Source organism: Pundamilia nyererei, unplaced genomic scaffold (genome assembly GCF_000239375.1).
Source record: "Pundamilia nyererei isolate P.nyererei 1_Seehausen unplaced genomic scaffold, PunNye1.0 scaffold00057, whole genome shotgun sequence".
Lineage (NCBI taxonomy): Eukaryota > Metazoa > Chordata > Actinopteri > Cichliformes > Cichlidae > Pundamilia > Pundamilia nyererei.
In genome coordinates, this window is record NW_005187458.1 from 2,558,548 (window position 1) to 2,573,543 (window position 14,996).

At 43.7% G+C, this 14,996-nt stretch overlaps 1 protein-coding gene across 1 annotated transcript in view; it reads right to left on the minus strand.

Moving 5' to 3' along the window:
• Positions 1-1,351: 1,351 nt before the first annotated feature.
• The window catches only part of orc1 (origin recognition complex, subunit 1), a 16,024-nt gene continuing 2,379 nt past the window's right edge, over positions 1,352-14,996 (minus strand). Inside the window, exons 3-17 of the mRNA XM_013911147.1 lie at positions 14,523-14,695; positions 14,016-14,448; positions 12,484-12,736; positions 11,029-11,091; positions 10,615-10,716; positions 7,577-7,820; positions 7,393-7,499; positions 6,880-6,981; positions 6,572-6,743; positions 6,170-6,277; positions 4,401-4,550; positions 3,878-3,997; positions 3,611-3,780; positions 3,425-3,512; positions 1,352-2,008 (exon numbers count right to left, since the gene is read on the minus strand). Coding sequence (XP_013766601.1) covers positions 1,814-2,008; positions 3,425-3,512; positions 3,611-3,780; positions 3,878-3,997; positions 4,401-4,550; positions 6,170-6,277; positions 6,572-6,743; positions 6,880-6,981; positions 7,393-7,499; positions 7,577-7,820; positions 10,615-10,716; positions 11,029-11,091; positions 12,484-12,736; positions 14,016-14,448; positions 14,523-14,695 — 2,480 coding nt within the window. The 3' untranslated portion in view covers positions 1,352-1,813. The remainder of the gene's footprint in view (positions 2,009-3,424; positions 3,513-3,610; positions 3,781-3,877; positions 3,998-4,400; positions 4,551-6,169; positions 6,278-6,571; positions 6,744-6,879; positions 6,982-7,392; positions 7,500-7,576; positions 7,821-10,614; positions 10,717-11,028; positions 11,092-12,483; positions 12,737-14,015; positions 14,449-14,522; positions 14,696-14,996) is intronic.

The window sequence follows — 14,996 nt, forward strand, 5'->3', positions numbered from 1 at the left end:
CAAATCAGCTGGATGACCTGTTAGAAGAAAAAAAGAGAGAAAACAAGCAAAAGGAGAGCAACACAAGAAACACATCACTGCAGCAATAAATTAGATAATTATAAGTAACAGTAAATACTAAATATTGAATGTCATTCTGCAGCACGCAAGACCGACAGCACACAATGTGTTTTGAGGTTGGAGCCAAAATTGTGCGTGCGTGCGTGTGCGTGTGCTCTTTCCATGTAACGATCTGCTAGAGGGTGTGGGAACCATAGCCCCGTCCTCCAGGGCATGAAGCCGGCATGGAAGAGATCCAGGCCCCAGACATCATAGATTTGGATGGATATGGAAAAGGGTTGCTCTAAAGAGAAATCAAAAATAATAGCCAAAATAATGAGATGATCTCCAAAATGTAATTTGGCGGACCAAGAATCTGAGGACTACTCACAGTTGGATCAAGACAAAATATGAGAATAAAGCGAGAGGTGCATTTGTTAGATCTAAGAAGAAAGTGCATAAAATATTTCTTTAATTTAGAAAAAAGGAACTTTTCAGCCACGGTACACCTATGATTATGCCTGTATTACTGACCCTTGTATTTCAAGAGCACAAACACTGCGAGTGGCCAGCAGTGCTAGTTTCAGTCATTATGCAAATGTACTATTTGTTATGTTGGGGAAACCTGCATTAAGCTAAGACTGAAGACGTCACTTCGGTGAGTGATGAAGCGTTTCGTCCAGATGAACAGAAACTTTTGGGGGCAAACCATTTGTCTTTTTTCAAATTTACACTATCCATACCTAAATGAACAAAAATAAACATTTTTAGTTTCCTGCCTCTTCCTGTACCACTTTTTCCTCAAACTGCTCATAAGCTTCCTCAAACAACCATTAATTAAATTAAAATTTATTAATATAACATCAAATCACAACAACAGTTGCCTCAAAGCTCTTTATCTTGTAAGGTAAAGACCCTACAATAACACAGAAAAAAACACAACAATCATATGACCCCCTGTCTGCAATGGGAAGGAAAAAGTCCCCTTTAACAGGAAGAAATCAGGCAGTATGTACAAACACTTTATGGTGTCTGTACATACTGCTGGTTCAGGGTAGAGCAGTTCATCTACTAACTGGAAGGTTGATGACTTGATCCCTGACTATTGCGGTCTGCATGCCAAATATCCTTCGTCAAATGAGATTTATTTCTTCTCGAAAACCACATAATATCTTAAATCACATATACCACATAGGTCAAAAACAAAAAATAAACATGTAGGTCACAAAACCTACAGCAGAAGCACAACACTTAAATTCATTTGTTTGTAGCTGCAGATTATTGCCATTAAACAAACATGGGTTTGTGTTAATGAACAACTTGTGTAATGTACAAAATGTGGATATGCTACATAATGATTACCAAAAAAAGTATTCCTTGGTTCATAGAGAAAAGAGTTGTGCTTCAGTGAATCGGCAACATGGTCCACAGTCATGATGGTGATGCGTTTTCCATATTAAACTCTCATCAAACTCTGCTAGCAGAGAAGCGTCTTTAAGTTTCTTTACAGCTTGAGTGTTCCTGATCCCTAAAGTGCAGCTAAAACTCTAAAGAAACTATAATCAAAGAGGTTTTAATATTACTCCAAGAAAGCAACTGAGGGATTAGTAAAGAGTTTTATTGTACATTTAAGACAAACATAAAAAATAAAATCCAGAGACAGAAGAAAATCTTCCAGTAAAATTGGGGACAAAGATTTAAGCTCATAACTAAAATCCGTGGACGAGGGTTCACTTTTCTGTCATTGTTCAGTTTGTGTGAAAGACTCCCCCCTTCAGTCAGCTTTCAAGGCATAAAAGATGTCATCCTGGCTGACGTTGAGTCGGATGTGCTGCAGGACTCCCAGGTGACTCGGTTCCAGCAGCAGCAGCCTGCAGGCTCCCAGACGCTGACAAACAGCCAGACCCTCCGAGACACCGATGGGCCGAAGACCTTCAATCCGACAGAGAGCTTGGTGCTGCACGAACACCTGGCATACAAAACACAAGGGGACCTGATGTTGCATTTCAAGTTGAGACACAGCACTCCAATTCCACAGTGCAATGTGAAAGTGGACTGTGTTAAAACGACACAATCAGCTACAATTGTTATCTTTATGTGTAGCCTTTTAAGCTTATAACTGTAGAAAATTTGGGCTGCAATTATTGTAGTAACAGAGTTAACTTGATGTTTGTTGTGTTATCTGTCAATCATCACACATTTTGTTTGAGGGAAAAAAGGTTTATAAGTTGAAACATTCATGGAATTGGCAAACAGGCAAAGAGAGCTAAAGCTGCCTATTACAAGTTTTAAATCCCCATTTTAAAAAAGGTCCTACTTTTAACGATTTCTGTGCTAATATAACCCTAATTAAGAGGATATCAGGTTAGTTAAGTAGCTGAGAGGATTAATTCATTTCAGCAGGTTTAAATTAAATTAACAAGTGCACTAGAAGGGTAACAGGGATGGTTTTGCAGGAAGCGGAAACTGAAATTTTTCCCTCCTCATCTTTTCTGACCAGCGTGCTACTGGTTGCATGACACCCTCTAGTGGTCCCTATGCTCACTGCCATGGAGCAAGACTGGCCTTTGCCATAGAGAACCAGAACTGGCAGGTACATTGATGCTTTTTACAGAATACAGCAGGCTCATTCTAAACACATGTGACAAACATAAAAAGACTGGAGAATCTGTACAGAAAATTATGCTGCCTGTTACATCGTTCAGCATGACTGATGAGTCATGCTGAGGCGGACCAGTGATGGTCTGGTAAAACACAGGCATGGAGGGATGCACAGACCGCTACAGGATAGGCAACAGCCCTGAGGGCCACTAGGATTTGGGATGAAATCATTGGACCCATTGTCAGACTCTAAAATGAGGCAGTACCAAGGCTTATTTAGAGAGAATATTCAGGAAGTTCCTGGATGATGAAGGAAGTTATTCCAATGCAACATCCTCTGGATATTATGCAAGCATCACTGCCACTGTCCCTGAAATCGACACGCATTTCATTCTTTAGGACACTGCAGAGATCTCTCTCATTCACCTCCAGACGACGACTGGAGCTGGGTAAGCTGAAAGCCCAGTGATTTATCATCATAACAGATGAGTTTTGTACATGTGTGATGTACAGAGATAGACTGCACAGACTAATCTAAATAAAGACGTAGGCCTGTGTTTCTGAGCTCATCTAATTCCTCACAGAACATCCAGCCAAACATGATTTCTAGATTATGAATGAATATCTGTATTCATGTTAGATTTAAGGTCTGTGTTTTATTCTTTAAATGTGTATTTATTGAAGCCTTTAAAAAAGTAAATCAACTTATGGATTCGTTTCATATACAGTCTATAGAGGCTTGTTGGTTTTGCTTTAGTAACTTTAGTTGTTTTATATTTCTCACCTGTTGGAAAGTCGCCTCTTCCAATCCCAGCCGCCTAAACTCTGCAATAGCAGCTCTGAGGAAGAGCTGCTCCTGTGTTGACGCACACCTGAAAAAAAACAAACCACATCAGTCACTTCTCCTCACAGCTGCCAATGCACATCTCTACAGCGTGCATTACTAAAGTGACCAAAGGTTTGGTCTCACCTGATGGCAGTGATGTAGGCAGAGGAAAACATCTCATTCAGTGCTTCCATCACGTGACTCATTCCCACCAATCCTGTGGAGGAAGGGTCAGCAGCTGAGTGCTCACAGATCTCCGTTGCCCGCCGACAGATGTCCAAACATCGGCGAGCATCACCGGACAGAGCGGCCACCTGCCAGATATGAGGGACACGGACGTGACTTGATGGTGGGCAGGTGAGTACACAACAGAGCGGGTGAGACTGCATTAAAGACAATCTGGTTGCCAACCTTCCTGGACACCAACTGCAGAGCGTCCTCCTCAAAGGCCTTCAACTTGTTCAGCCTGGACATGATGATCTCCTGCAACTGCTTGAAGCTGTACGGCTGGAATGACATCCTGGTCAAACCCTGGAAGCAGCAATGCAAATGATCAGTGGCTTTTAGTTTATGTTTTTTTCCTACAAGTCATCTGAATGAGATATTTAGTTGTTGTATTAATATTCAGATATTCAAAGGGCTGAAAAGCAAAATAAGTAGAAAAAGAAATGATCTCGAAAAGACAGGAAGTAAAGTGATGTCAAATTGTTTAACACAGTCTTGAATGAGAATTACACAAGTGCATTTCTGTTGCTACTACTTTGTCACAGCTTCAGCTTGTGTCCATGTGAGGGCAGGAACATAAATCAGCCGGTAAATTGCGGCTTTGGCTTCATGCTCAAATCTTTTTACCACACAGCAGTGACCTTTAAACCATCATTCATAGTATTGCTGTCAGGGAACGTAAAGAATAGCAGTGTTTAATCAGTCTCACCAGTCTACTGGCCACTCTGTTGATCATGATTCTCTCGGGCAGATCCATTGTGTTGGCAATGGTCAGCACCACCAGGCGAGCATGACGCCGTGTCGGCCAATCGAACAGGTTGTACATCACGTTCTGCTTCCTCGTCCACAGCAGGTCTAACTAAAGCGGGCCGAAACAAAAAATATAGTACAGGATGGTTATTCTGCTGTCACAATTCTTAGTTAAAAGTGACAGACAAGCACACAGGCTCTATACATGGTGTGAGCAGGCACCATTTCCTGAGAAACCTGGGGTTCTGCAACATGTTTAGCAAAAATTATCCATCCATCCTCTTCCCGCTCATCCTTACAGGGGAAAGGGTTACGGGTGGGAGGGGGCTGAAGCCTATCCCAGCTATCATAGGGTGAGAGGCGGGGCACACCCTGGATAGGTCACCAACCTAACACAGGGCTAACACAGAGACAGAACAAACGGTTATCCAGTATGATTTATATTACTAATTAGAGTAATATCGGCCTCTGTGATGAACATATCCCAACCAGACATGAACTTGTTAAAACTAAATAGACTATATTTCCAAATATGGGTCAGACATTGTGGTTGGACGACAAAGTCCGGTTTATAGACTCGGGTCTGTTTTATCCCAAAGATGTTCTATATAGCTGAGGTGGAGACTGTGTAGGCCAGTCCAGTTCTACCGCACCAAACCTGCTCATGCAGGTCTTTATAGATCTTGCTTTGTGCAGTGGTGTGCAGGAAGGAGCCACCCCCAAACTGTTCCAACGTAGTTGGGAGCATGAAATCGTTCAAAATGTCTCGTTCTGCTGAAGCATTAAGAGTTCCTTTCTCTGGAACTACAAACATGCATGATTTGTTCCTCCAGGAAACACGTCTTCTCTGCTCTACAGTCCAGTGCTGACATGCTTTACACCTCTGCGTTCATTGCTTTGCAGTGTGCTTCATGATTTAACGATTGTATGCAGCTGCATGGGGTTCAATGGAAAGCTGTCTACACACAGTTCTCGAGCTAATCTGAGTTTAGAGGTCTATAGCGACTGACTCTACAGAGCGTTGCTGACCTCTGGACACCACACAACTCAGCCTTCGCTGACCCTACTTAGTGATTTTATGTGGCTTTCCACTTTGTGCCCGAGTTGTCATAACACCACAAACAGCTGATTGTGGAATATTTAATATCAAGGAAACTTCACGACTGTACTTGATGTGCAGATGGCATCGTATCACAGTATGAAATTCATAGCTCCTGAGAGCAACCTACATTTCTTGGACTATTAGGCAGAATACCAGTTACCTTGTGATAAATGGTGAACAAGGGAATGTGAGGTCAGGGGCTTTGCTCACAGAATATAATTTAAGAATGCTGAACTTGTTCTCACGCCGCACGGTGGCATGGTGGTTAGCACTGTTAGCACCTCACAGGGAGAAGGTCCTGAGTCGACTTTCTGTGTGGAGTTTGCATGTTCCTCATGTGTCTCTGTGGGTTCTCTCCGGGTACTCCGGCTTCCTCCACAGTCCACAGACATGCGGTTACTAGGGTTGGGTTAATTGGTGACTCTAAATTGCCCATATTTGTCAATGTACGTGCACATAGTTATCCATCTCTGTGTTAGCCCTGTGGCACACTGTTGATATACTGAGGGTGTCCCCTGCCTTTTGCTCTATTGTAGCTGGGATAAGCTCCGGGCCCCTATGACTATGATAAGGATAAGCGGAAAAAATTTCCTCTTTAAAAGAAAAAAAAAAAAAATTGTTATTACTTCATCCACGAGCATCACAATAGTCTCCTTCCTGGGCGCTAGGTTGCTGAATCTCTTTTCCAGCAGAACTGCTGCGTGGTCAGGTGTGGCTTTCTGACCAGTCAGTTTCTGCAGGGATGAGATAAATAAATGAGACGTTAGTACGGCAGGTCAGCAGATAGCCCATGTGTCATTGGCCAGCACAATGAACCCCGAGCTGCCCCCATGCATTAATCACAAGTCTGTGAATGTTGGATAAAAGCACATAGGGATAGATAGCAACACACACACACACACACACACACACACACACACACACACACACACACACACGCTCTGAAGAGTAAGTTGGTGAAGTGATAAAGCAAAATGATTATTACTTGACTAAAGCCTGCAGCGGCTGTGAAAAAGCTTCATTCCCACCTGTAGGATTTGGACGTAGGCCTGGTGTGGGTCTGTCATTTTCATCCCATTGATCTCGATGAAGTGGAATGAAGGGATTTCGTCCATGTCAGCTGCGTGCTGCAGACAGCGAATCACCTCATGAACTGTCGCTGTCTTTCCAGTTCCTGGCACACCAGAGATGTACATGCACCTGTAATAAAACAAAATCCCACAGTTTTTCAAAAAAAGACAAAACAAACAAACAAAAAAAACAACAGCCTCGAGACATGTAGACCCTGAAGCGTGCAGATGCAACTCCAGTAAGACTGCTAAAAGCTTTCTCTCACCCTCCTGTGTTGTCAATGATCTTGCTTTCCACAAAGCTGTAGATGTCCTGAAACTCCTGCTCCCTGCAGGGCAGAGACTCTGGCACCGATGACACATGCAGCCTGATAAAAGAGGAAGAACTCATTAAAATACAACAGTTTCAATTTCAGTCGATCCGCAAGGAAACGTTTACTGCACCAACTCTCCATCTTCTACTTCGTGACTGCAACGTGCTTTACTACAGCCCTCTTTCACACATATGCGACTAAAAGGTCAGCTGCAGACACAATAACACAGTTGTTCCTGTTTGACTTTCAAGGACACTCAAAGTCCACCTGACGGGTGCATGCATTGTTGCTGCACTGTGGTTGCGGTTCAAAGAAAAGAAGAAAAGAAAAAAGGTCCACGGCTGTATCTTTATCATACAACATGGATACGCATGAAGCGTCATGCTCACCATCCGATGTGTCTGCACCGCAACAAAGAAAGTTTAGTTTTCTGAGTCCTTTCACTTGTGTCTACCGTGAGCTCACCTGGCTCTGGCTTCCTCCAGGATGTTAGCCGGCTGTTGGGTCTGCAGGGACCTGATGGGGATGCTGGGCGTGGCGTGACGGGGGGTTTTGGGCGTTCCGGGCGAGATCTGTAGAAATAGGAGAGAGACGGTGAGAAAGTGGTGATCTCATGTCTGAATATCAGTGTGCGTCTGGTCTTCATCACCTTCTTTGCGGGAGTTCTTCGTTGTGTTCTCGCTGAGGAGTAAGATTTCCTTTTTGAACGAGAATTGCCAGAACCCGTTGCAACATATCGGAACTTCTTCGCTGACACTTGATCATCAATATTCGGCCCATCCTCATCTTGACCCTCCTCTTCGCTGCTGCTCAGCAAGTCATTCTTAGATGGAACAAACTCATCCTCTTCCTCTCCGGATGAGTTTAGGTCCTGATCGTTTTCCAGAAGATTCCTGATGGAACACATAACAGACACCCTTAAGATTTACGAGTCCTTTTTCACTTTGTTAATGTTTGATTCTGGTAGTGCTACGAAGCCAAAACACAGACTACATAAGACTGACACAAGTTAAAAAAAGAAAACAACAGAAAGGGTGTGAACGTTAAAATGATCATTTGAAACAAATCGTGTTAATTCAAGCTTCAAGCAGCAGTAATGGTGCCCTCACACCTTTAATCCAGGTATTTCTTATTGCTTGAAATGTTTTAAGGCCTGGAAGCTTACTGGCCCTTATAAATAAATTATGCACACTGTGTGGTTTCAATTCAATTCAATTCAGGTTTATTTATACGCATGATCTGATATCGTCGTGTTGGTGTTGTTCCCAGATCAACATAGCAAGTGACCAATCAGAACGTTGTGACGTCATACTTTTGCGACTTCGGGAAAAACCGCCGTAAAACAAAAAACTGTACTTAAGCTGCGAGAAACCGCCTCTGTCCGCGGATCCTGACCCTGACCCTTTAATAAACGCTAAGCAGAATTGATATTGTCCTTGGAACATTGGAATTTCATAAATGCACGAATGGCTTGGCGCGCCGAAGAATAACGCCACAACAATGTGATTGGTCACTTGCAATGTTGTTCCAGGAACAACATTTACTATGTTGTTCCAGGATCAACACTAACACGACGATATCAGATCATCCTTATTTATACAGCCTAATGCTCTTCTACCTTTAAATATCCTAGGAACCCCAAGTAAGCCTGAAGTCCAAGAGAGAAGTGCTCTAATGGGCTGATATGGTACTTTAAGGTCATTAAGATAAGATGGGGCCTGACTATTCAAGGCCTTGCATGTGAGGAGAAACAGTGCTAACCATCACGCTGCACGCACACGGACACAAACAAATTCGCCATCAGAAAGTCAATGGCAAACTATAAGCCAGTTGCACAAGTTGCCATTAAGTGTGGGATTTACCAGTGAGATGCTCTGTCATTGCTGCCGTTTCGCAAAGACCTGAACCGCCTCAGCCGAATCAAGACTAGCTAAGGATACCGACTACGAAATGGAGCAATCGTCAGCACCTCCGCCACATGGATGACACAGAGCTGTATGCCAAGAGTGAATGACACATCAGTTAACCGATCCACACCAGTGGATGCTACACCAACAACACTGGAGTGTAGTCACATGGTAACAAGGATAGGGAAGGCAGTCAGAACTACCAGAAGGCAACATTGCAGACAGCTACAAGTACCTTGGAATACCACAGGCAAATGGGAAGCACGAAAGGGCCGCTAGGAAAGCTGCAACCAAGAACAAGATCCGGGCAATTAACATCTATGCCCTGCCAGTCACAAGATATCCTGCTGAGATAATAAGCTGGCAAAAGAAGGAGACAGAAGCCACTGACAACAAGACAAGAAAGCTCCTTATCATCCATGGAGGGTTTCACCCAAACTCCAGCATCCTGAGAATGTGTGCTAAGTGAAAGGAACAAGGGTGAGTACTAGTGGGTGTCAGAACCAACAACCAGGATGAAACAAACATCCGTGATCATCAAGAAGATGTGTGCATTATGAATACCTCAGGCAGCAGAAACTTGAGAAAGAACAGGACCCTGCACAGTATGTACCACTGGCAAATAGAGGAGGTGGCTGACATCCAGAAATCCTACCAGTGGCTGGACAAAGCTGGACTGAAAGACAGCACAGAGGCACTAATCATGGCAGCACAAGAACAAGCTCTGAGTACAAGATCCATAGAGGCTGGGGTCTATCACACCAGGCAAGACCCCAGGTGCAGGCTGTGTAAAGATGCCCCAGAGACAATCCAGCACATAACAGCAGGGTGCAAGATGCTAGCAGGCAAGGCATACATGGAACGCCATAACAAGTCGCCGGCATAGTGTACAGGAACATCTGTGCCGTGCCGAGTGTGGCCTGGAATATATGCCCCTAGGGTGGCTGAGAATGACCGAGCTAAGATCCTGTGGGTCTTGTAGACACAGATGGACAAACTGGTGATGGCTAACCAACCGATCATACTAGTGCTGAATAAGTAGAGGAAGAAGGCTGTGGTGATAGATCCAACTGTGCCAAGCAACATCAGAAAGAAGGAACAGGAGAAGCTGGAGAAATACCTAGAGCTAACAGGGGAGCTAAAGAAGATATGGAAGAAAGCAACTATGGTCCCCGTGGTAAGTGGTGCACTTGGGACAGTGAAGCTTCCCCCAAACCAGCCAAGTGGCTCCAGCAGATTCCAGGAATGACATCCAAGATCTTTGTCCAGAAGAGCGTGATCCTAGGAATAGCAAAGGTACTGCACAGGATCTCAAGCTCTTAGGCCTCTGGCAGAGGACAATAATAATAATAATAATAATAATAATAATGGATTGCATTTATATAGCGCTTTTCGAGACCCTCAAAGCACTTTACAATACCACTATTCATTCACTCTCACATTCATACACTGGTGGAGGCAGCTACAGTTGTAGCCACAGCTGCCCTGGGGCAGACTGACAGAAGCGAGGCTGCCATATCGCGCCATCGGCCCCTCTGGCCAAAACCAGTAGGCGGTAGGTGAAGTGTCACAACGACCGAGACTGTCCGAGCCGGGGCTCGAACCGGCAACCTTCCGATTACAAGACGAACTGCCAACTCTTGAGCCACGATCCAAGTTTCAAGACTGCCTGCAGGGTCGTTTTGCATAACTGCACATACAAACAGGCACATACATGCACCCTTTCACACCACTGTATGTAAAAATAAGAGAGATCCCATGGATCCACTTTTGCACTCACAGCTGTTTCTTGATGCGTGATGACACCAGCATGGCCGACTTCCTCTTAGAGCTCCTCGGTGTTTCAGTGACCATTGGAGACTTTTCATTCTCCACCTCCGCTCTACACACACAACACATGGACGGGTATAAGAGGAACAGCCTGTAGTTTTTGGTTTAGGCTACATAAGGAAAACAACATCTTAAATTCAACGCATATATCAAATGCACAGTGTGTGTGACTTGTATGTGAATATGAATGTTAGTCAGGTGAACCTGGTTGATACTTCTCAGAGGAAAGTAGAACTGGATACAAACTAGCAAACCAAACATGTTGAAACAACAAGGATAAACAGGTCACGTTAGCATCACGCGGTGCTGTCTGTGTGCAGAGTGAAAGATTATGAAGGGTAAATGTATGGATGAGTGTACTCACAGAACACTGAGGACTGGCTCTTTAATGGTTTTCAGCTCTTTCTTTTGTGACACAGTTGTAGCTCTGTTTGAAAACACACAGGACTTGTTACAACATTTGAAAATCTCTCTAGACACTGAAAGGCTAATCACTTTAATATAGCGATCCAAACCTACATGGCTAATAACTGGTTGGGCCCCCCTTAGCAGCAACAACTGCAATTAAGCATTTGTGATAACTGGTAGTGAAGCACTGTGGAGGATTCTGACCCACTCATCTTTGCAAAATTGTTATAATTCAGCCACATTGGAGGGTTTTCCAGCATGAAACACCCTTTTAAGGTCATGCCATTCAAAGGTGGACTTTGGATCATTGTCCTGCTGCAGACCTGAGGTGTGCTTCAGCTTGAGGTCACAAACAGATGGCTGGACTTTGTCCTTCAGGGTGTTTTGGCAGACAGCAGCATTCATGGTTCATTTACCACAGCAAGTCTTCCAGGTCCTGACCTGCCCCAGACCATCACACTACCACCATCACATCCAGCTGTTAGTATGATCTTCCTTTTCTGAAATGCTGTTACTATCATGAGATGTAACGTGAAACACACCTTCCAAAAGGTTCAACTTTTGTCTCTTCATCCACACAATATTTTGCACAAACGTTTAGGATATTCTTGCCATGCCGGCCATTTCTTGCCTAGTCTCTTTCTTATGGTAGAATCACCATAAGAAGGGGAGGGGGTCACTTTTCCCCACACAGGGCTATGCAGGTTTGGATCCCCCCCTTTTAATAATAAACACCTTTATTTAGAAAGTGCATGTTTGTTGTCTTTGTCAAATGTTTCAGAGCATCAAACAACAACAAGTACTAAAGCGTGACAAACATAAAAAAGAGGACATCAGTAAGGGGGCAAACGCTTTTTCACACCACTGTATACTCGCCTTGGAGTGGCATCGCTTATCCTCTGTGTCCTAACCAAGATCTTTGTTGAACCAGTCACCATTTCATCACCTCCCAAGGACTGAAAGTGGCACCAGTGTGCTTGGTTTTATACCAGTTATCTCCGGTTTTAAACCAATAACCTAATTATGCTCACATTCCTTTGAACTGTTGTACCTGTTTTGACCAGCATAAAAATCAGGCTCCACCTCCTGAGCTACAACAACCCCTTCCACTACAAGTGTGTATGTTTACATCGAGTTTAAGTCATTTAAAAAAAACTAAATATAGAAGCTTTCTGGTTTCAGCCGGTTTATCTTTGCGTTTGAAAAGTTTAAAACAAGCAAAATCTAAACGGACCTTAAGCTGAAAGTAGGAAGTTGTGAGTGTCAATGAAAATCTCTTAATTTTTCAATCTTAACTTGAAAATCCCTAAACCTAACTTAGAGTTTCTACTGCATATTGTAAACTGTGATGGTTGAATTTACATAATGAAATGACTGGCTTTCAGTGTGTTGTGTGCGAGACGGCGCTGACCTTGTGGAGTCATCCTTGGCTGGTGACAGAGGGCTATCCGAATCAGAGAGTTTGTTGAGGAAGACAGATGAGGGGACACCACACCGAGCACCGGTGGGTCTGTGGGCCTTCCTCAGGGGTGTGAGGCTGTGGGTGACGGGCAGAGGATGAGCGGCAGAGGGAGGAAGCCTGCGAGTCAGTGTCACCTTTGATTCCAACTCTTCATTTAGCAGCTGACTCAGGACTTCTTCACCTGTCACTGACTTGTCTGGACCTGACAGGACAAAGATGGACAACAGAGTTTTATTCACTTAATGCAGTTTTATTTATATAGTGCCAAATCACAACAGCCGCTTCAAGGCGCTTCATATTGTAAGGTATTGGCCCCAAAACTTGGGATTCTGTTTACAATGTCAATAAATAAGAAAATGCAATGAATTGCAAATCTCTAACCCACATTTTATTCACAATTGAACAAATCAAAGGGCTAAAAAAGTCCTTTTAAATAAATCTAAAATGAACATCGACTGCAGCAGGATTGGATTAAAAAGCTCAGAGACGTAAAGATGGGCATTGTCACTAAATCTGCAAATACGTCTACAAATTGTGGAAGAAATTCAGAAAAATGTTTCTCAACATAAAAGCCAAGACTTTGAATATCTTATCATCAAGAACACGGCCGAAAATCAGTCTTGGATTCCTGCAATCTGTGGGCTTTCAAACTTCACAGGACTCAGATCTGTCATGGAAATCATTGCGTGGGCTAGGAAGCTTCTAGAAAGCTTCTTCGTGAACATGATCCAGAAACACTTCGTCTTCTTTGGGTCGCAGGTGATTTAAAATGGACTGAGACAAAGTTGAAAACTGTTGCTTGGTCAAATAAATTGAAACTAGAAATTTGGGAGACAAGAATGCTGCATCGTCGGGACAAAAAGGAAGAGGGGCCATCAGTGAGTCTAAATCTCTGATAATATGGAGGTACATTAGTATTTATGGAACTGACTTGCACACCTGGAAAGGCACCGAAAATGCTGAAAGGCATCTACGGGGTTTAGAGAAACTTGCTCCTGTCAAACCGCATATTGGTTTTGTAGAAGGGTCCAGGGGCTGAACTGGCCTGGTCCAGGCCATTGGCCAATTGAAAACATTTACTGGATCATGAAACTATAAATATGACAATGATCCAGTTCTGCTGAGGAGCTAGAATCCTATATAAGATAAGAAGGGAGAAAATTCCTTTCTGGAAAAAGAAAAGAAGAAAAGAAGAAGATGGTGGTATGCTACACAGTGACAAATATGGCCCAGGCGCTGGTGCCATCCATAAATAACCTTTTCTTCTTAATTTGACTTTTTTTGTTCTTAAAATCGTACATTTTCTCAGGTATTCTATGCTCGATTGTGAATAACAAATGGATTTATGCAGACTTGCAAATTCTTGCATTCTGGTTTTAATCAAACTTCACGACTTTTGGTATTAGAGATATATAAAAAGCCCTGTTGTTCTCTGGTACGACAAAGTGGTTGCATTTTAAAATCCTTGTGCGAACACTCACCGCTGAGCTCCAGTCTCTTTCGGACACCAGGCGTCCTGGCCGTGGCATTCCTCCTCTTGGCACTGAGGCATTTTGACGCTGACAGTTTAGTGGCCGAGTGAAGTGACTCAGCCTCGACATTGGCAGGTGTACCTACACTGCTGCAGCCAACTTCCCCTAATGACGCCTTCTGCATTATGGCGTGGTCCGGTGTGGGTAGGACACACCGAGAGGGTCCTCTGGGGGTGGCTGCAGACTGGGAGCAAGAAGGTGATATCGGGAGGGAGGGTTTAAGACAGGAAGGAGGTGAAGAAGCAGGTGCTGGCTCAGCGGGAGACTCCATCACGGTCGAGTTCACCACCCTGAAGACCTTGGAGTCCCAGGACAACTTCACGTACAGGGTATCTTTGTCAGAGGAGTCAGGGAACGGGTCATTGCTGTCGAGGTGCTTCACCTTGGAGATAAAGGAAGGAAATTAAACATTTTCGCATTTGACTTTAAAGCATTTGTGATTTAAATGAAGCTCACCTTCACAGGCCTGAGGATGGACTCGATGTTGACCTCATTATCACAATTACGACATTCATAGTAGAAGATCTCCTGCGGATGAGGCTCTCTGCCAAGCAATTTCAGTTTGTTGACAGGCAATTCAGACACACGCATGAACCACTGAACTACTGCCTTCATCTGTTGCCCATTCTCTGGAAGAGACAGGCACAAGACAAAGAAAGTCAGTGTCTCAAAGTGGAACAGAGTAAATATCAAGTTAGGCCATTTGAGATTAGTCTCGAGTTGTTTTAGTCCAACTGAAGTCCAAGAAAGTCAAGTCGAGTTCTAAATTATTCTAAATCCATTACTATTTGAAACAAGACCATTTCAAGTGTCCACTAATATGATCTCAGACTTAAGATAGCCAAGAGACATTCAATGATTGATTGTGTTGGACTTGATTGCTCAGGGCTCGCAAAATTGCTAGCCCGACGTCCCGGAGCTAGCGATATC